The 22,717-nt window shown below is 42.5% G+C and overlaps 3 protein-coding genes across 4 annotated transcripts in view; 2 read left to right on the top strand and 1 right to left on the bottom strand.

The window, feature by feature from the left end:
• Positions 1-1,021, top strand: part of LOC112245870 (popeye domain-containing protein 3) — a 1,931-nt gene extending 910 nt beyond the window's left edge. The window contains exon 3 of the mRNA XM_024414040.2: positions 503-1,021. Coding sequence (XP_024269808.1) covers positions 503-829 — 327 coding nt within the window. The 3' untranslated portion in view covers positions 830-1,021. The remainder of the gene's footprint in view (positions 1-502) is intronic.
• Positions 1,022-2,100: 1,079 nt separating this feature from the next.
• On the top strand, positions 2,101-8,624 carry LOC112245869 (blood vessel epicardial substance). Of its 2 annotated transcripts, none has more exons than XM_042304839.1 (8): positions 2,101-2,231; positions 2,940-3,216; positions 4,143-4,267; positions 4,924-5,111; positions 5,289-5,397; positions 5,570-5,737; positions 6,490-6,631; positions 7,880-8,624. In XM_042304839.1, the coding sequence occupies exons 2-8, from the start codon at positions 2,952-2,954 to the stop codon at positions 8,014-8,016; spliced, it is 1,134 nt and encodes a 377-aa protein (XP_042160773.1). In that variant the 5' UTR covers positions 2,101-2,231; positions 2,940-2,951; the 3' UTR covers positions 8,017-8,624. The 2 variants fall into 2 exon arrangements, with proteins under 2 accessions (XP_042160773.1, XP_042160774.1); XM_042304840.1 differs by lacking the exon at positions 2,101-2,231 and adding an exon at positions 2,308-2,331.
• Positions 8,625-13,390: 4,766 nt separating this feature from the next.
• LOC112245900 (protein lin-28 homolog A-like) lies at positions 13,391-21,924 on the bottom strand. Its single transcript, XM_042304837.1, has 4 exons — positions 21,558-21,924; positions 20,786-20,970; positions 16,854-17,047; positions 13,391-14,202 (listed from the first exon to the last, which is right to left on the bottom strand). The coding sequence occupies exons 1-4, from the start codon at positions 21,565-21,567 to the stop codon at positions 13,833-13,835; spliced, it is 759 nt and encodes a 252-aa protein (XP_042160771.1). The 5' UTR covers positions 21,568-21,924; the 3' UTR covers positions 13,391-13,832.
• Between the last annotated feature and the right edge of the window lie 793 nt (positions 21,925-22,717).

Raw genomic sequence — 22,717 nt, 5'->3', positions numbered from 1 at the left:
TATACACTGAGTATACAAAACATTAGGAACACCTGCTCTTTCCATGACATAGACTGACCAGATGAATCCAGGTGAAAGCTACTGTATGATCCCTTATTGATGTCACTTGTTAAACCCACTAGGAGGTAGGAGACAGGTTAAAGAATGATGTTTAAGCCTAGAGACAATTGAGACTTGAATGGTGTATGTGTGCCATTCAGAGGGTGAATGGGAAAGACAGAAGATTGAAGTGCCTTGGAAATGGTGGTATGGTAGTAGGTGCCCGGCGCACCGGGTTGTGTCAAGAACTGCAAGCTGCTGGGTTTTTCACGCGCAACAGTTTCCCGTGTGTATCAATAATGGTCCACCACCCAAAGGACATCCAGCCAACTTGACACAACTGTGGGAAGCATTGGAGTCCACATTGGCCAACATCCCTGTAGGGAGTGCAACTCAGTAGTAAGAAGGTGTTCCTAATGTTTGGTATACTCAGTGTATAAGCATTTGTGTTTTCTTTCCCCAGGTGACCCTGCGTGCAGATAATTGCTGTAGGTACGTTTCTTGGAGACGTAAGAAACTGTACCTACTCTTCGCCAAACACCGCTACATCGCCAAGGTCTTTGCGCTCGTGGTGCGGAATGACATCGCGGACAAGCTGTACTCCCTCAACGACAAGGCGTTCGACAGCCGCGGGTTCCGATATGATCTCCGGTTACCCACCTACTGTCACGTGTCCCCGTTGCCAGAATTAGACCGGACAGATGGGTTCTTACGAGTCCCAGCGCAATATGACCGTGGCCACCGTGGCCGTGTCCCTATAACTATAACAGCACCCGAAGAGACTGACTAGTGACTGGAACGGAACTTTTAAATGTTTGTTTTTCATTAATGGATGTTATTTTTGTCTGTTTGCTATCCTCAAGTCCTTAGGCTATGGATATGGCATAAGCTATGTAGTTTACGCATCAACATAGAATACATTGTAGCACATCAAGTAACCATCCACTTGGTTTGCCAGGCATCATGCAATAGGCGCGTGTGTGTGGGGGAGGGGGAGGGGGGGGTTCCATACTGGCCTCTGCTGGCCCAGATTACAGTCCAACTTGGTGGTCATGTGATTTCATTACACACTTTTGTGGAGAAATATGATCCAGAAATATGGAAATATGATAAACACTATAGTGAAAGGGACTGAACGAGTGGAAGGTACAGCTGGGAAAGGGACTGAGTAGAGTGGAAGGATATCATATCATATGACCACTATGTTGGTGGTAGTACAGCTGGGAAAGACACTGAGTAGAGGGGAAGGATATCATATCATATGACCACTATGTTGGTGGTAGTACAGCTGGGAAAGACACTGAGTAGAGTGGAATAACATCATATCATATGACCACTATGTTGGTGGTAGTACAGCTGGGAAAGACACTGAGTAGAGTGGAATAACATCATATCATATGACCACTATGTTGGTGGTAGTACAGCTGGGAAAGACAGAGAGTAGAGTGGATATGATAGGGGGGATTTTCTCTGCATCAAAATACCAGTGAAATGTTACCCCCTGATTCCTGTTTATGTTTTATAGTGTACTTTACTACCTGTCTGTCTTAAATTGAGACTGTATATTCAATTGCCTTACTGAGTTTCTTTTGTCAATATTTGTGTTTAATCATAAAAAAAAGTATTAACAATGCAATGTGGCCCTATACGTTTTGTATCTCGAATAACTTTCATTAGGCCTCTGCAACATTTTCTTCGGAGAGCGTGAATTTCTTTGGAGCAGTCAACAGGTGAGTGTCAATCACTTTCTCGCGCTGATCATGGCGCTGACCTTGGTGCTGATCTCATTAATATCTGCTCTTGTCAACCTCATCACGCAGCTCATGTCACCTCTGGAGGGTGAAGGAACACTGTTCAATTAGGTTTACCAACACCTCGAAACACATAACACGATTCACTTGACTGGCTTCATAATATTTTCAAGGAGTTGCTGGCTGCTAGGCTATATTTTCAGTTTTCAAAAAGGGACATTTTACCTCCCCCTGTTGGCGTGCCTGGACTTTGCAGGTGCGCAGCGGCGGGTTGTGTTGACTGCTGTCCCCTTGCCTCTTGCCCATTTTAGTCAATGCCTGTCAGCACGCTGGAATGTGCGAATCACATTGTGCAGTCCCCCAGCTCGCGAGGACCTTACATTTATAGCTCCTCAATACTTGTCCATTGCATTCTATTCCTGATCGATTGTTGTCAGATTGGTAAGTTACATCTCCCATTCTCTGTTATTTTACTCTGACTGAGGGGTGAAAGGAAAGTTAACGCTCAAACAAATTACGCTATTTCTTAAAACGTCAGCCGGTAGGTCCCGTTCATTTTCTACAAGCAGCGTATTGTAGCCGACTAATTTCGCATATTTTCCATGTCATTTCATAATCTATATCTGAGGGACTTGCAGTCAAATATTGTTGCGCGTTGGTCGGCAGATCCGCTCAAAACCCAGTTGAGGTTGGTATTTTCCCACACATTTGTTTGCGTGGCTGCAACGTTAACGTGAAACCTTTCAATATCACTCCAGTGCTGTATGATCGGTATGATGAATTCCCGGGCTATTTACAGTATTACATCAGTTAGTTGCTGAATCAAATATGAACTTGACAGTGTCAGTAGGCCTATAAGCATCTAAAGAGTTATTCTAATGCATTACTACATAAAAGAAAACATTTGGAAATACAGTAATCTGTTATGACAATCTATTGAAACCTGAGGATATTGCGATTGTGATAGTGACAAATTGATGTACACTATGAGAACAGCAGCAGCGTGAATTGTCATTTCAACTGCAAAAATCTGCTGTTTCTACCACCAATCCTGTAACACTTCATTTGAAAGGTACCAGAATATATATTCATATATCCATTCATACGCAGTACATAAACAACCACAACACCCTCCCCACCTCTCTCTAGGTGAGGATCAGGATGTCTTCCTCTCCAGAGATGACCAGTAGCCTGTTCTACACCACCCTGGCCCCCCTGCGGTCGGCAGTCCCTGGGTCTGTACCCGGGGCTGGAGGTGGAGGTCTGGTGATGCCCACCATGGAGCCCAACATAACCTCCTGTGAGGAGTGGGAGGAGGCCCACCACCTGCTCTTCCACCTGGGGAACCTGTCTCTCCTCCTGGGCCTGGTCATCCCCACCACCCTGACCCTGCACATGATCCTGCTGCGCCTCATGCTGATGACAGGTGGGTCCATACTGGCCTCTGCTGGCCCAGATTACAGTCCAACTCGGTGGTCATGATACGATTTCATTACACACTTTTCAGTTTAATTTACAGCTCTACCACCACAGTATCTCTCCCTTCTCTCCAAAGTATCCACTCGTTCACTCCCTCTCAAGGATTAATATGCATTGAATTGCTTTTATAAATATGATAAACACTATAGTGAATGAGTCCACACTTCCTGGAGAAGGGGGAGTGGCTGTGGTAGTACAGCTGGGAAAGACACTGAGTAGAGGGGAAGGATATCATATCATATGACCACTATGTTGGTGGTAGTACAGCTGGGAAAGGGACTGAGTAGAGTGGAAGGATATCATATCATATGACCACTATGTTGGTGGTAGTACAGCTGGGGAAAGGGACTGAGCAGAGTGGAATGATATCACATCATGTGACGACTATGTTGGTGGTAGTACAGCTGGGGAAAGGGACTGAGCAGAGTGGAATGATATCACATCATGTGACGACTATGTGTTGGTGGTAGTACAGCTGGGGAAAGGGACTGAGCAGAGTGGAATGATATCACATCATGTGACCACTATGTTGGTGGTAGTACAGCTGGGGAAAGGGACTGAGCAGAGTGGAATGATATCACATCATGTGACCACTATGTTGGTGGTAGTACAGCTGGGGAAAGGGACTGAGCAGAGTGGAATGATATCACATCATGTGACCACTATGTTGGTGGTAGTACAGCTGGGGAAAGGGACTGAGCAGAGTGGAATGATATCACATCATGTGACCACTATGTTGGTGGTAGTACTGCTGCCTACTGGAGTTTTCTCAAGCTAATTTAATAATTTACAGCTATAGGGCAATATGAGGATAAAACTCAACCAATAACAACTCAAGTGTGCTTTATTACTTCCTGTTCCTGTCCCTGACAGGAAGCTGTCTGTTCATCACCTGGGCAACGCTGTACCGGTGTAACCTGGATGTCATGGTGTGGAACGTGGTCTTCCTGCTGGTCAACTTCATGCACTTCTTCTACCTGGTCTACAAACGCAGACCTGTGAGTTCTGCCCCAACCCAACCCAGTCCAGTTAGAGGCAGACTGTGGTCCATTTATATACCGTACATACAGCTACGAGTAGGTACAAGTTGCCTGGAACAGTTATTTTGATGAGGACTTTTGGAGATGAGTTTTCCATTGTGTCTCTCAGCGGTGAGACAGCCACTCACATCCCCCTGGCGTTGGGGCCACTCTGTCTCTCTCTACCTAAATGAGATGCAGGTCTTTCAAATGCACTGCTGCCACCAGGGGACTTTTGGTGTGTAGGGGGCTTTCACATACCTGACCACCTCTCCTCATAACGAGAAAGGAAGTTATCTACACATCTATACTGCTGTCCTCTTCACTCCCATGTCTCCACTCCTCCCTCCACCTACTAACACTGAATGACATACATGAGTGAATTATGTCCTATCAATTCAATATCAAGGATGAGTAGAACTAGGTGGCCCTCACTTTATATTGGCTGCTGTGGTGACATTGTATTAAAGACCCTAAAATATACTTCATGCCTGGTCCTTTATGATACGCCCTGTGGTCATCCACCCTGAATCAGGAGCCTAGCTCAAGTCACGTCAATCATCCATCATAACGCTTTATATTCCCCTCTACCAGCTACAGACAAGGAGCTGTAACCGTGCTGTGTCTTCTGTCAGATTAAGATTGACAGGGAGCTGAAGTCAGTGTACAAGCGGATGTTTGAGCCCCTTCACGTGCGCGAGGCCCTGTTCCAGAGACTGACGGGCCAATTCTGCACCATCCAGAGCCTGAAGAAGGGACAGGTGTATGCTGCCGAGGACAAGACCTCCGTGGATGAGCGCCTCAGTATCCTCCTTAAAGGAAAGTAGGTATCACTCTGAGACATCTCCCTGTCACCTATCTACCATGTCATTCCACCCCAGGTTTTCCCTGAATGATGATCACTTATGATAATAATAATGATCAATAAGGTTTAGCAGTATCTGTGTGCATTTGATCCGTCCATGGTCATCCATGTTGACTATACGTTTTTGTGTGACAGAATGAAGGTGTCATATCGTGGTCATTTCCTCCATAACATCTACACCAACGCCTTCATCGACTCCCCTGAGTTCAGATCAACCCAGATGAACAGAGGAGAAAAATTCCAGGTATATATATAGGTGTTCCTATATAACGCAATTTATCATTTAACCCATATTCCAGTTCATAGTGTATCCATACTAGGTAAAACCAAACAACACAAGTACTGTTGGCATGATTAGGTCATGATAGGGCAGGTTTGTTACCGTGCCAACCTGTGACTTGTTGATTCATTTACAGGTGACCATCATGGCAGAGGAGAACTGTAAGTTCCTGTGTTGGTCCAGAGAGAGGCTCACCTACTTCCTGGAGTCTGACTCCTTCCTGAACGAGGTGTTCAGGTACCTCATTGGCAAAGACATCACCAACAAGCTGTACTCGCTCAACGACCCCACTCTCACTGACAAGGTGGGTTTAGTTACTGTTCAGAAATTGAGACACTGTAGTTTGTGTTGTCTACAAACATACACGGATTGTACAAAACATTAGGAACACCTTCCTAATGTCGAGTTGCACCCCCCTTTGCCTTCAGAACAGCCTCAATTCATCAGGGCATGGACTCTACAAGGTGTCGAAAGTGTTCCACAGGGATGCTGGTCTATGTTGACTCCAATGCTTCCCACAGTTGTGTCAAGTTGGCTGAATGTCCTTTGGGTGGTACACCATTTTTGATACACATGGGCAACTGTGAGTGTGAAAAACCCAGCAGGATTGCAGTTCTTGACACACTCAAACCGGTGCACCAGGCACCATACCCTGTTCAAAGGCACTTAAATCTTTTGTCTTGTCCATTCACCCTCTGACTGGCACACATACACAATCCACATCTCAACTGTCTCAAGTCTTAAAAGTCCTTCTTTAACCTATATCCCTTTCATCTACAATGATTGAAGTGGATTTAACAAGTGACATCAATAAGGGATCATAACTTTCATCTGGATTCACATGGTCAGTCTATGTCATGGAAAGAGCAGGTGTTCCTAATGTTTTGTACACACAGTGTAATTGTGATTTGGTCATTAACCTTCCTAAATTATGAATTGTCTCCTTAGATTCAAATAACAATGATATGTAAGAAATTATTATGATGATGGTGGTGGTGACACCGATGATAACAATGATGACGATAACAATAACGATAACTATGTTTACATGAACAGGCAGCGAAGAAGATGGAGCGTCAGCCCAGCCTGTGCTCCCAGGTCTCTATGATGCAGATGAGGAACAGCATGGGCAGCACCAGTGACACCGGCGACATCCTGAACCAGATCCACCGTGGAGGCTCCAGTGGATCCTCACATCGTAAGTCTCACCACCTCCCATCAAGCTGTGATACTATTGGCCCATCTGTCAGTGTCTAACAACCTGATTCGCTATTGAGTCTGAAAAAGACTTACAGTATCATTCTTGTAATGCCAACTTTTAATAGTGACAAAGTTTCGACTCACAGAGAATCTTTGCCAGGTCAATAGTAGCTGTTATACAGTCACTTAATTTACTCAAATCATGAGGCATTCTGGGTTGAGTCCGTCTTCATCGTTTACCCCTCATATCCTCTCTGATGTGTGATGTTAACAGTCACTAAATCCTTGTTTATTAGGGGTTTAGCTCCAATCTGACAACATTGTTTACTAAGTGTTGTGTTCTAGTTAGAGTTGTTCTCTGACATCGTTTCTCCTGTCCCCTCCTCCTCCACCTCCTCCTCCTCTAGCTGTGAATCAACCCACTCTCTCAGATCACACCTTGCCCTGAAGGGGTGTAAGACTATCTCTTCCCCCCCACAGCCCTCAAATTCACCTTCCTAATGCCTGAGTCCCAGATCTGTTTGTGCTGTCTTGTCAACTATCATTTGACGCGACAATGACATAGGAGTTGGCAAGACAGTTGAAACAGATCTGGGACTCAGGCTAGTTCATTCCCTCAAACCCAACCCTAAATATTTAACCCTACAGCACTGCACTATGTTGCCTGTTCTAAAACGAGTGATCCCCGGGTAACCTGGTTTGTCGTTTTAACATCTTCAAAGTTCAGTGTTTAAGAGTACGACAGCATTCATTCATATCATCCATCCTGTAGTAATAGTGCTGCTGTACAACTCCTACTGGAACATGTTCAGTATTTAGACATACAAGACACACTTTAACCCCAACAGCTTCTACATTATCCTGTTGCCATTTCCATATCAAATGTAGGGATTGAATAGCAAATGTGAGGGATATGTCTGGAAAAGGATTGAGTGCTTTTGCTTTCTTACCATGTTGATTTAACTTCACACTGTCTTCCCCCTGTCTCCAACACAAACATACACTATGTGAAATTAGGGCCTATCTGTGTACTCTGTCAAACGTGTGGTTGTGATTCTGTTTTGTTGTTAAAGCATTGTCATATGAGTCCGAATGAAGGCTTGTGGAATTTGTGACCTGTGACAACCTCGTTTGTGCCACCTTTATGGTGTGTTCGTCTGTGACCATATGGAAACACACACGGTTACATAAAAAAAACACACACACACCTCTTTTCCCACCCTAATGGTTGTGTCCTTCTTTCCAGAAAAATCTCCTGGCTCCAACACATCCAAAACGATGAAGCCCATTGAAGAACAACTGGAAAATGATGTCTTTACAGAGTCTGAGCCAGACTCTCCTGTTAAGAAACGCCACACCCACTCGACAGCCATAGAGGTGTAAGATGTGACATTATCCTACCACAACAGTGCTGACCACCCACCTATATTGTAATCTGAAACAAGCCCTGGTTAGTTATGGTAGAATAACTTAAACAATAGCTTGAAAAAGGCTTTTACATGATCAAAATATCTATCTACATATAGCTGGAAAACAGAACTGCACATTTTGGCATCTCACTTTGTCTTGTAGTGTTTGGTATTATTGTGAGTTTGTAGCTGTTGTACTTTTGAAATCCTGTTTGATTGGATGTTGTACAATGCCTTTGCTGTTCATTCCTACACAGTGAGAGTTCAAAAAAGTATTACGTGTCACAACCAAAACATTTTAGTGTAAGCACAACCTCTGAGGAAGGTTTCTTTTAAATATTTTACTCATTGTGTGATAAATTCTCTTATTTATGCACTGAGCTTCTGCACGGTTGTGTGTTGATGAATGTAGAGATCTAACAAGTTAAATCTTCTGGTCAATGCTAACCATTTGAGGCTGTTATGCTGTTTTTTTCACGGCTATAAGCACACAAGCTTGGGATCACTCTTTTATGCCAAGATCGTTACCTTATATTAATTACTCAGAGGGAACACTTGAAAAATAAATGAACAGAATTGATGCATAGCTCGTAGACCTCTGCTTTTTATCCTCTAGCGCCCTCTAGGAGCTATCATGAGTACTACCGGTTTCTTTTCTCATTCTGAACTCCTGTCACCGTTTAAACCAGGTCAATGTTCAAACTCATTCCATGGAGTGCATGTTTTGGTTTTTCCTTTCAAATAAGATCTAGACAACCAGGTGAGGGAAGTTCTTTACTAATTAGTGACCTTAATTCATCAATCAAGTACGAGGAGCCAAACAGAAACTCGGCCCTTCGTGGAATGAGTTTGACACGTGGTTTAAACCGTCACATCCCTGAAAGATCAACCAGACCAAAAGAAGATGTAAGCAACAGGCTTTATTATTTCAGTCAAATAAACCTTTTGAATACCCAGACAAACCATGATTGGTGTAACAAAAAAAATGACGTTGAATACAATGAATGAATGACAGGCCAACAGGAAAACAATCCAACAGATATCAGTGCTCTTTCGAGATGTTAAGACAATCTTCTGCTATGGACAAACACTTGATTGTTTTATACAACCACAACACTGAAAATACATACATACATACATACATACATACACACACAAGCTTTTAGCTTTCTGGGTTGTCTTTGGGGCATATATCTCCACAATAAATGCTTTGGTTCAGTCTGCATCCACAGGGCTGTCTCAAATATTACAGAAATGTTGCAGAACAGTTGGGGTCAATTCCATTTCCATTCAGGCAGTTCAGGATGTCAACTGAAATTTAAATTCCATTTTACCCAATTGCTTTCCAAATGGAATTGGAATTTTAGTTTCCAACCTGAACTGACTGAATTGAAATGGACCCCTACCCTGTTACAGAACCATGAGATAGCGATTCACTGTTGCTTATCTGTTATGAATTGATCATTAATACACACAATTAGATGATATGATCCATAAAAGGTTAAAACAATATCAGTAGTTCCATCAATCTCTGAGGATCACACATAACAGAGGATAAAACACATAATTCACCGAGGTGTTAAAGTTGCCATATGACTAAATAATACCTTTTTTTGGCAGATGAGTTTGACAGAAACCCCAGTTCCATATGTCCAGCAGTGATTTGATATACACTGACTGTACAAAACATTTCTTACATAATCATCGTTATTTGAATCGAAGGAGAAATTCATAACTTAGAAGGATAGTGACCAAATCACAATTACACTGAGTGTGCAAAACATTAGGAACCCCTGCTCTTTCCATGACAGACTGACCAGGTGAATCCAGATGAAAGCTATGATCCATTATTGATCTAACTTGTTACATCCACTTCAATCAGTGTAGATGAAGGGGAGGAGACAGTTTTAATTAGGATTTTTAAGCCTTGAGACAAATGAGACATGAATGGTGTATGTGTGGCATTCAGAGGGTGAATGGGCAAGACAACAGATTGAAGTGCCTTTGAATGGAGTATGGTAGTAGGTGCCAGGTGCATCTGTGTCAAGAACTGCAACGCTGTTGGGTTTTTCCCGCTCAACAGTTTCCCGTGTGTATCAAGAATGGTCCACCACCCAAAGGACATCCAGCCAACTTGACACCACTGTGGGAAACATTGGAGTCAACATGGGCCAGCATCCCCGTGGAAGGCTTTCGACACCAGTCCATGCCCCGATGAACTGAGGCTGTTCTGCAGATAAAAGGGTGGTGGGATGGTGCAACTCAATATTAGGAAGGTGTTCTTAATGTTTTGTACACTCTGTGAACAAGGCCCGTGTGTAGGATTTCAGTTTGGTCCTTTGTCTAAGTGGTGTGACCAACGAATGCTAAGAAAAACAGAAACCATAATGTAAACAGAATATAAATGACCAGAACTGACCACTAGATGGTGGTATGCACTTACAATAACACACAGGTTCACACAGATGTGGCCATGTCCATTTACAATGTAACATGGACATAATAACAGTATACCTGGAACTCAGAGGTAGTTACTAAGATCAGTACATAAGGCTATAGAGTCGAACACTAACTCAATATCACATGGTTTGCTTAAAACAAAAACACATTTAGTTCTATGATGATGATTCCCCTCAAAATGAAAAGTAAACTTTTTGGTAAGTTCCCTGAGAACATTCTTTCTCCTGCGAGAAAATATAAAATTTGAGTCCTCCAGGGATCTAGTTAGGTTTGTGCTAATGTTTGATTATATATACGATCTATGAGTATAACACGTATTCACTGTCAGTAAACATAGCAGAGCCTAGACGTTCAATTCATAGCTGCATTACAGAACATATCTGGGCTTTGTTTCATGCAGTATCATGCCCTTCAGTCACGCAGTCAAAGGATTGAAGGCAAACATTTCACCCCATTGATTATTTGTCATCTTACACTTCCTACTAAGGTCATTCGATTAGATGAAGTTTGATTTGTCAACACACATTAAGAAGTGACTGCTCCGCTGACACACTGAGAATCCCTTTTCACAGTCAGTCAGTGCAGCTGTACCCTGTGGGAGAGAGAGTACTGTATGGTCATGATATATGGTGTGGGTAAAGTTAGAAGAAACATAAACCATGTCTCCTTATAAATGCATTCAACATACATCTTAATATTTACATTGAGTATTCTTATTGATGAGGATGAATGAGACCATGAGGAGGCATACTACTTCTTCACTGCCCTGAACAGACAAATTATCATATTAGCATTGGTTTAGTTAGAAACAGTTTCCCAGGCACAGATCTAGTCTAGTCATGGACTAAAAAGCACGTTCAATGACAATCACGATGCTCCATTGAAAGGGCGTTCTAGTCTAAGTCTAGGTTTAATCTTTGTCCGGCAAACCGGGCCTAAGAGGTATGATTGGGTTTGGGTGTCTTTGGCTACCGTCTGATGAAAAACGCACAGAGAAAACAAAGGCTTTGAACCGCCCTGTGTAGTTCTCTAAAATAGAGAAAGAAAATCTAAGAAATACTTCCCGTTGGAACAGGTGAATCCAGGTGAATCCAGGTGAATGGTGAATCCAGGTGAATCCAGGTGAATGGTGAATCCAGGTGAATCCAGGTGAATGGTGAATCCAGGTGATTCCAGGTGAATGGTGAATCCAGGTGAATCCAGGTGAATGGTGAATCCAGGTGGATGGTGAATCCAGGTGAATGGTGAATCCAGGTGAATGGTGAATCCAGGTGAATCCAGGTGAATCCAGGTGAATCCAGGTGAATGGTGAATCCAGGTGAATGGTGAATCCAGGTGAATGGTGAATCCAGGTGAATCCAGGTGAATCCAGGTGAATGGTGAATCCAGGTGAATCCAGGTGAATCCAGGTGAATTGGAATCCAGGTGAATGGTGAATCCAGGTGAATGGTGAATCCAGGTGAATGGTGAATCCAGGTGAAATCCAGGTGAATCCAGGTGGATGGTGAATCCAGGTGAATCCAGGTGAATTTGAACAGACTGAGCTTTGGGACAATAGAGTTCAGATGAGGTAAATTATCAAAAAAGAAAGAACAAGATTGCTTTGGCTGTTTGTGTGTCAGTCCCATTCCTAGTTGTCTTCTTATTGCAATTGATAGTAGAGCGGATGTCAATGAACCTGACTGCCCGGAGGATGGTAGCACAAGGTGATAGGTCATCTATGTGGAGATGGTTTGACCATCCCCCAGGAGGTAGCTAAGAGTATAGGTCTATCTATGTGGAGATGGTTTGAGTTGGCCCCGGAGGTAGCTAAGAGTATAGGTCTATCTATGTGGAGATGGATTGAGTTGGCCCAGGAGGTAGCTAAGAGTATAGGTCTATCTATGTGGAGATGGATTAAGTTGGCCCAGGAGGTAGCTAAAAGTATAGGTCTATCTATGTGGAGATGGTTTGAGTTGGCCCAGGAGGTAGCTAAGAGTATAGGTCTATCTATGTGGAGATGGTTTGAGTTGGCCCAGGAGGTAGCTAAGAGTATAGGTCTATCTATGAGGAGATGGATTAAGTTAGCCCAGGAGGTAGCTAAGAGTATAGGTCTATCTATGAGGAGATGGATTAAGTTAGCCCAGGAGGTAGCTAAAAGTATAGGTCTATCTATGAGGAGATGGTTTGAGTTGGCCCAGGAGGTAGCTAAGAGTATAGGTCTATCTATGAGGAGATGGATTAAGTTAGCCCAGGAGGTAGCTAAAAGTATAGGTCTATCTATGTGGAGATGGTTTGAGTTGGCCCAGGAGGTAGCTAAGAGTATAGGTCTATCTATGAGGAGATGGTTTGAGTTGGCCCAGGAGGTAGCTAAGAGTATAGGTCTATCTATGTGGAGATGGTTTGAGTTGGCCCAGGAGGTAGCTAAGAGTATAGGTCTATCTATGTGGAGATGGTTTGAGTTGGCCCAGGAGGTAGCTAAGAGTATAGGTCTATCTATGAGGAGATGGTTTGAGTTGGCCCAGGAGGTAGCTAAGAGTATAGGTCTATCTATGTGGAGATGGTTTGAGTTGGCCCAGGAGGTAGCTAAGAGTATAGGTCTATCTATGAGGAGATGGTTTGAGTTGGCCCAGGAGGTAGCTAAGAGTATAGGTCTATCTATGTGGAGATGGTTTGAGTTGGCCCAGGAGGTAGCTAAGAGTATAGGTCTATCTATGTGGAGATGGTTTGAGTTGGCCCAGGAGGTAGCTAAGAGTATAGGTCTATCTATGAGGAGATGGTTTGAGTTGGCCCAGGAGGTAGCTAAGAGTATAGGTCTATCTATGAGGAGATGGTTTGAGTTGGCCCAGGAGGTAGCTAAGAGTATAGGTCTATCTATGAGGAGATGGTTTAAGTTGGCCCAGGAGGTAGCTAAGAGTATAGGTCTATCTATGTGGAGATGGTTTAAGTTGGCCCAGGAGGTAGCTAAGAGTATAGGTCTATCTATGAGGAGATGGTTTGAGTTGGCCCAGGAGGTAGCTAAGAGTATAGGTCTATCTATGTGGAGATGGTTTGAGTTGGCCCAGGAGGTAGCTAAGAGTATAGGTCTATCTATGAGGAGATGGTTTGAGTTGGCCCAGGAGGTAGCTAAGATGTACACAGTTTAGTAGAGGGAGAGTCTGGGAGGGATTGGGGAAGTAAAATAGATACTTTACTGTCCATTTTGTTAGAAATGTGGATCTGCTTGAGGTTGCTCAGGATGTAGCCCAGGATGTGTCTGTGTGAGGAGCAGACTGATCAGACTGAAGGAAGGTGGTTTTATTGGACCAGAGGTAATACTAACAGGTGGCATCCATCCATGGTGGATGTGGATCAGGATTGTTTCCACATGTGGTGTCCTCCAGATCTCCTCTGGATCTGTGCCGGGTCTTCCGGAGAGCTGGAGGACTTGCTGGAGGACTTGCTGAGGGGGGAGGAACTGTCCTGAGAGGGCTGGGAGTGCCTGTTTCCCTGCCTGGGACTGGAGCTGTAGGATGTGGTGGTGAAGGTAGAGGGGTACTGGTCCACAGTAGTGCGTCTTCCCTGAGTGGCTGTGGCAGGGCCGGGAGACAAGGGGCCGGGGGGCCGGTGAGGACAGTGGGCCACCATGTGCGTCGCGCTCTGGCAGTAGTGGCACTTCTTTGGCTGGGGCGGCAGGCCACACTCTTTGGCATGGTGGTCTAGTTCTCCACAGTTATAGCATCTGAGACACAGAGAGATGAGATCCTTGTCACGTTCCAATTCACAAACAAGCAATTTCTTGGGCTTAACAAGCAACTTCAGGGCTTAAAGTGCGTATTTATTCTGTATTCAAAGAATACAACCTAGAACTTCTTATATGGGATATCATTACATTTTCTCTAGAATGTAATATGGTACAAATACAATTATAACATGCTTACTAGATTGGTTTAATTATATTTACCTAAAATCTGTTGGTCCAAATGTATCCTTTAGATGGCAGCATTTCACATAGAATACACCATAGAATATGCATAGAATACACCATAGAATATGCATAGAATACACCATAGAATATGCATAGAATACACCAAAGAATACACCATAGAATGCAGCATAGAATGCACCATAGAATACACCATAGAATATGCATAGAATACACCATAGAATATGCATAGAATACACTATAGAATACACCATAGAATAACACCAATACTGAACCTTTAAGAGAAAACAGTTAAAGTGACCAATGCAAATACAATACTTCTCATATGTGTTCTCATCAAGAGATGACAAACCAAATAAATAGATAAATAGCTTATTATTTTCTCTGCTAAAATGCGCTTTAATAACACATTTGCACACTTGCTGATATTTATAGCTTATTGACAAATGTCTATAGAAATGCAGTATGTCAACAACAGGCCTAAGGCCTGCAATAAATAACCAAGCTGCTTACGGGAGAAAACAATGACAAGGCGAAACATTGATGACAAGGCGAAACAAAGCAGGGATCCACACAGGGAACTAAGTCGTGTCACTCCAGCCTGTCACATGGTCTGTTTTACTGAATCAAATAGGAAGCTATTCAATTAACTGGTTAATATAAGAGCAAATCATACCAATTACTTTGCAATAGACATTATTAACTTGCAGTCAGATGTTATACGGCTACATTTCAGGCCGGTGACTCAAAAAGTTACATATTGCAGCTTTAACTCTTTCAGATGGAAACAACGTGTTTGGCAATACTGAGCTGGAGGCTTGCAGGGGGTCCCTCACGGTGGCATCTTCAATTAGAACATGCAAGGGGGGAGAGGGAAGGAGAGGAGAGGGGGAAGGGCATTGGAATTTAGGTTTCATCCAGGCTAGTTCGCTTGCTTGGGAGGTTACCTACCAATACCCCCTCCTCCACTCCCCAACCCCCACCACATAGACTCCTATTCTAGCTGGTAAGAGTGAATAACCAGTTTTCACAAGACAAGCTGCCATGCTGGTCGTAAATGTTTTTATAACATATCAACCACATAGGCACATGGTTACATAGTTCCCACAACGTTTATGTTTGCATCATTTCTAATACTCGCACAGAACAACAAATCAGCTGAGGTTTGACTTTCAAGTCAACCAATAACTCAAGTGAAGAGAAAGGTGTTGGCTCAATTTATTTGTAAATTCCAAAATGTTCAAATATTGTCAATGTTTATAAGATCGGGGAGCCAAGAGTTTAACTGTGTAACACTAATACATCAACCCGTTAAATAAAAAAATGTAATAAACCAATATATAAAAATATAAAAAATAAAAGCTGGTGGATGTTATTAAAGGGAATGTAGTGTTTATAAAATGTTTTTAACCTGCCTATTTGGATCCAACCAGCAGCTCTGTTACTGACCCAGAAAGGTTAGGGGTTAGAGGTCAACACACTGACCTCAACATATTTCTATTCCTGCCTTTGAAGAAAGATCCCTCTTACATTATAACAATGGGGAGGGAAATTAGGATGAAATGTCTACACAAAAAATAAGTATACATTGTTAAATAAATGTGATCATTGATGTAGCATAGGCCTAACTCAGGTCATACAATTAGTATCCACCATAACGCAACATGATGCAATATAACATCACCTAACATGATGAATAAAAGGGCAATCCTGTATAAAATAAAAAGCCTGTTTCTGACAATTCATCTTCAGTCTAAAGTGATATTTGCTATACATTACAACATTGCATCTGGTTGGGAAACAGCTGTTAAAACAGCCATTCCTATCACCAATCTATGTCAGTGGGGTTAAGGACAAATCTGTATTCAAAGCAAATAGCAGCCAGCAGCAGAGCCTCAAAACCAACCATCACGGAAATAGCAGCACTTAGACCGACTAGACCTCCGTCATACAATATTGCCATAAAACCATGGCAACTGGAGCCCTATAGAATAATAGTTTGGGTGGAAATGCAGCACCACACAGGAAAAGGTACAGCACAATCACATTCATTATTTATACTAAACTCATCGTACATTTGAACTCTAAAGGAACACCATGTAACAGAACCTCTACAAATGTGGACCTTTGACATAATGTAAATAATGCAGCAGGTATACTCCACACAGAACCTCTGAATCATACACAGGTAAATATGAATATGCAGCTACTGCTAAATAGATTACATCAATGCACACATACACAGGCACACACACGTATGCACATACAAACACACACCACTAATGATCACCGCAGCACTACCCTGTTCCTTCCAACATCATTGTCTGTTCTGTTGCTAGTCTCAATTCCCTCCCTGTAGCAGCAAGTCTTACCCACTCTATATTCACTCATAACAGAACATGAAAGGAAAGTCTGTTCTAGTAATTCTATTTCTATGGTTCACTCACCGGTCTCCTTTTGGCTTCCATCTCTGCTGCGGGGCTGGGGGCTTGGGTTTCTGTCTCCTCTCACTGCCCAAGCAGGGGCCTCCCCCGGGGCCCGTGACTTGTACAGACTCCAGGCCCCTGAGGGACATCTGGAAAGTAAACTCTAGTGGCTCTCCCTCCCGCAGGCTGCGAAAGCCCTCCATGTGCAGCTTGCTCTGGGATAGAAAGAAGGAGGAGGATAGGACAGGATAGGGAGAAGAAGACACAGGTTACACAGGGATCTCCTGGTCTAGTCACACACAGTAAACCTAAATCAACCCACCTCTCCATCTAGGTCTCAATCAAGCAGATGGATGAATCAAATTCATCTATCTACATCACATTTGATCATTTGCTACCAAGTATCCAAATACGTGCTTGAGGACTACTCCGTCATAATGGCTGATCCCTACAATCACTTGCTCCCTGCCATTCCCTGGGCCTGTCGCTGTGGACTGAGCACATTGGTTCACTTCCTATACCAGAGGATTCAGATGGACCTTAGCACACTACAGTAGAACACTAGACTTTTAGAATAGACGCACAATCTCTCCACGTCTTTGAGGGAATTTTAGATCTTTACACAGAGCCACAGATCCACAGAGCCACAGGAAAGCAAATAGCTGTACTTTGAGCAGGATATTGTTAATAACAAGTAGAAAACGAGGTATGGTTGGTGTAACATTTACATTCTAGCACATGCTCTTATCCAGAGCAACTTACACTTAATGCATTCATCTTAACATAGCTGGGTGAGACAACCACATGTCACAGTCGTGGTGAGTAAAACTTTCCTCAGTAAAGCAGCTATCAGCAAAGCCAGTGCTAGTAAGAAAAGTCAAGTTTCAGTCTTACATGATGATTTATGAGCTCAATCATCGGAATCTTAGGCATTCAGTTGCTAATATAGATCACAAAATGTTTCTAAAACAATTTAATGGCAAGTGAAAAAGGATTTGTGTAAAAAAAAAAAGCATTTGTTGTATATAATCTTGTAATAACAACTCTATTATAATTACTGCTATTATCATCACTATTGTCCCATTATAAAATACAAAAAAAGTATTTTTACAGTATTTAAAATATGTATAAAAAATATATATATCTTACTGTTTGTGAAACTTTAAAACAGTTGCTTCCCTTTCCATATTTGTTAAAAATATAATTGTATGTATGATCTATTCATGTATCAAATAATAATAATTGCTTGGCATATATAGTATATAAATGGTAATACTATTTATATTTTATCAAATTAAACACAGATAATTTAGGTTTTGAATATATTGAAAATATCCTAATAATCTCTCAATTAGAGCTTTATTCCTTTTCTTAAACAACGTTTCTTATTAACTTTGACATCTAATTACATTTTCATGGATCTTGTACAAAATAAATGTTTACTAAATTAATTAATACATTTACAGTAACTGTTACCTCAACAACAGCATTAATTAAGCCAATTTACCTGCAGTTCACAATACATAATAACTTTTTCTAATACACAAAAGGAATACCACTGATTAAAACAAATGATTTGATTTCTGTGAAAGTTTACAGTAATGTAAATTATTGCATGTCTGAACGACTGCAGCGACAAACCCCCCTCCCCTAAAAATTAATAACCCCCCCCCACATATTTGAGCCATCAGCCCTCAGCCCAGGCCAGCTCTCTGTTAGCCCAGGCCAGCTCTCTGTTAGCCCAGGCCAGCTCTCTGTTAGCCCAGGCCAGCTCTCTGTTAGCCCAGGCCAGCTCTCTGTTAGCCCAGGCCAGCTCTCTGTTAGCCCAGGCCAGCTCTCTGTTAGCCCAGGCCAGCTCTCTGTTAGCCCAGGTCAGCTCTCTGTTAGCCCAGGCCAGCTCTCTGTTAGCCCAGGCCAGCTCTCTGTTAGCCCAGGCCACCTCTCTGTTAGCCCTGCTGGAGCCTCCTAAACTCTGGGCTACCACAGACCAACCCAGCACAGCAGCCATTTTGCCTGTTTTCGGTTGGGGGATGTGGGAATGAAAAAGGGCATAGAAGAGAAGGGAAAGACAGAAAAAGTGAGCAAGGAGAAAGGAGGGACATGACAAAGAGTGCGGGGTGCGGGTATATACAGTGCATTCATTTAATTTCTCCAGCACATGGTCTGTTTACTAGCTCTTCCAATAGTGGAGGGAGCTTTTGCCACTGGACGGCTTGATTGAGAGAAATGTGATATGAATGACAGGGTTGGAGAGGACATACATGTTGAAAAAATGACAAAACCCTAGAGTTCAGGCTGGGTCAGGCTTCAGCAAGTTTAACTCCTGAATATACCACAGGCGTTTGTTGAGCTTCAACTGTTTCATCGTCAACATATCACAACTAATTCCCAGTTTAAAGAGAGAAGTTCCCCCACTTGAAGCAGTTATTCAGGCCATTCTACAAAGCCATATGCGGTCTCTCCACAGTCCTGTCTACAGAAGCCTCCTGTTAGTCATTTGTTAGTCACATTCAACCTATGCAAGGAAACCTACAGTATATCAATCCATGCAACTTTGTGAAACATTTCCAGAAATCAGTCTCAGATTCATGCACCAAATATTTCCCAGTTAAAATGAATCTGAATTGGAATTGAAGAGTGAGTAAATCATGCATAGCAGTGGTCTCAAAAGCCCGTGGAGACAGTGATTCAACATCAAACAGAAGCAGTGGTCAAAAGCACAGACAGATAACATACTGCAACTGCATTGCTCCAACAGTGTCGGTTAGCAGTTAGCTGCACTGTCGTCATAGGCATTTCATCAGCTGGCCATAGAAACCAGTCTTCTCTACAATCAGTCCCTCTATCAATAGATGACTCACTGTAAGAAGGAAGTCACGTGAACACAAGTAGGTAGGTAGCTTTTTTTTCTTCTTTCTCCCCTTTGAGGGGGAAAAAACACCAGGAAGAGGAACAAACAAAGACTGGTATTAGCCTAGCCCTGGAAGGAAGGAGGAGCCTGCCAAACACACAGTGAGATGAGATGGACTGATGGGCAGTCATAATCAAGGATCCACTCCAGCCGGTCTCCCATCACATCATACACTACATCTTCCACCATACCACTCCCCAAACCTATGCTGCCCAAGAAAATCCTACCACATTTACATTTGAGTCATTTAGCAGATGCTCTTATCCTGAGCAACTTACATACGTTTTCGCACTTGTCCCCTGTGGGACTCTAACCCACAACCCTGGCATTGCAAGTGAAATTCTCTACCAACTGAGCCACACGGGATGGGGACTTGGCAAGCTAAATCGAGCACACCTAAAATGTGGCAATTTTGGGGTGGATTTGATGGAATTCTGTCTCTAATTGGGCTGGAAAGTGTCAATAGAATCTAACAACATGGCACGAGATGGTGAAGGAAAGCAGTGCTATAACATACACAGCCCAAAGCCCACACAGGAGTGAAATAATGTCCAACATCTAAACCTGGTTGAGGTTGGCCTCTAAGCACATGTTTAACCTGACCACTACCATGCACCACCTGTCTTTTCTTTGGCTTCAGAAACCCCCCTCTTATACAGAGGCCCTTCCCCCTGTCTTCTGGGTCTATAAAACATGACGAGTAACATCTATCAATCACCCGTTTATCCATTGCAAAACTATTTCACTATAACAATCATTTTCCGAATGTTCATTATTTCCTGTAGTCCTACAGACATCCTACACAGAAGCTCATTCATGAGGATGCTACAACTTAGGTGTTACAATGTTACCACTGCCCCTCCCAATGTGCATGTGTCTCAGAGATATGTGGTAGAGATACAAACTATCCAATAGCCTGCACTGTGTGGTCACCTCGTATAGGAGTGGGAGAACTTGTATCCAACTCGTGTAGACATGAGGGTTCAGCTTGACTATCTATCAGCTGATTATTTGTATCCATAGATGGTTCAACTTAACTTACTTGGTGAACAAATACATCCATAGGAGGATCTACGGGAGTTCCCCCACGACTAGTCATGGATATAAATCCGAAGCCCATCCGCACATTGAACCACTTGCAGTGGCCTGCGCCGTGCATGGACTGTTGCTGCCCACCCTGCAAGGATCCTGGTTCCTCTCCTCTATCACCACCTTTGCCCACCCCTCCTGAAAGCAAGTTGAGAATACAATGTTAAAACATCAATGAAATCACTTCCCATTCGTTTCAGTAAACCTTATTTGGGCAAATTATTCCAATTCTAAAAATGTATTCTGTCTTGTACACAATTCATATGCAAAGTACTTATTTTCCAGAGCAGGTAACCAACTCATAAAGAACATTAAAAAAACTTTATTTACATGATTTGCCAACAGATGGAATTTGCTTTGCTTTGATGGCTATCTGATAAATAGCCATCATAGGCTACTCCAACTTAGATATTGAAGTGTTTAAATATCAACTATGAACTTTCATCTGCACGTGCGTCACTTTTAATTTTCTAACAACAAAGGTGAAATAACTTTGTATTTGACGCAAAGGACAGGTGTAAACCTCACCCATAAACCCGCAAAAAGCGCACAAAAAACCTCGAAGTATATAGCAAACGCTGTGGGCGGTAGGCTACATAACACAACATCTTGGAAATAGATACCCAACAACATCTCGGAGGCTACAGTCAGTCCCCTCTCCTTTCCCAGGAAAGAGGGACGCCAGAGAGACAATCTAAGCAGAGATACATAGAATATAGAATAACCTTCGGCCATGTTTCCCTGCCAAGTTTCCGCTCCAAACTTCGGTGATGTAAGCCCTGCTGGTCTTGATATTGTTTATTCCTCTGCGTCAGTCGAATATTCTGATTCGAGCGACCATACTTTTGCGTGCATGATCCAACGTGCGTTCCCCCATAGATTTTCAGCATATTCTTCTATGGATTTCTCTTGCTCTGTTCACGTGACTGTCAATTTACATGCTTTCTGGCGACTATTTTGTTCGGTCCGTGCAATCAGGGATCCTTAGGATGTCCCTAACCATTTGAAGTTGAAATGTAAAATGGTTACGATAGTGGTTAAGGATAGGGTTTAGTAAGGGTTATGGTTAAGATTAGGGTTAAAGTAAAGGTAGAGGATAAGATTAGGGTAGGATTTAGGGTATGGACGTCCCAAGGATACCAGATAGCAGTGCCATTTTTTTCCTCCTCGAATCCAGGCAAAAAAGTTCTTTCGGAGCACAGAGATAACCAATCGTCGTTCCACAAACCGAACATCAACATATTTGTGTAGGCCTATTCCACGTGTATTTATTCATTAGAAGTTTCAAAACATAAGTATTTGGCACGCAAATGCTTGAGTTGTCATTTCATGCCAAGAATAAACTGAATGATTACCCTCATGTATGTGTGTAAACGTGGTTATGTTAAATACATAGGCATATCCTCAAGTCATGATATATACAGTACCAGTCAAAAGTTTGGACAAACCTTCTCATTCAAGGGTTTTTCTTTATTTTTGTACTATTTTCTACTTTGTAGAATAACAGTGAAAACATCAAAACTATGAAATAACACACATAGAATTATGTAGTAACCCAAAAAGTGTTAAACAAATAAAAAATATTTTATATTCTTCAAAGCAGCCACCCTTTGCCTTGATGACAGCTTTGCACAGTAATGGCATTCTCTCAATCAGCTTCATGAGGTAGTCACCTGGAATGCATTCCAATTAATTAATTAATTCATTTGTGGAATTTCTTCCTTCTTAATGGGTTTGAGCCAATAAGTTGTGTTGTGACATGGTAAGGGTGGAATACAGAAGATCACCCTATTTGGTAAAAGACCAAGTCCATATTATGGCAAGAACAGCTCAAATGAGCTAAGAGAAACGACAGTCCATCATTACTTTAAGACATGAAGGTCAG

This window comes from Oncorhynchus tshawytscha, linkage group LG23, assembly GCF_018296145.1.
Source record: "Oncorhynchus tshawytscha isolate Ot180627B linkage group LG23, Otsh_v2.0, whole genome shotgun sequence".
Taxonomy (NCBI): Eukaryota; Metazoa; Chordata; class Actinopteri; order Salmoniformes; family Salmonidae; genus Oncorhynchus; species Oncorhynchus tshawytscha.
This window is presented reverse-complemented; position numbering and strand designations above follow the sequence as displayed.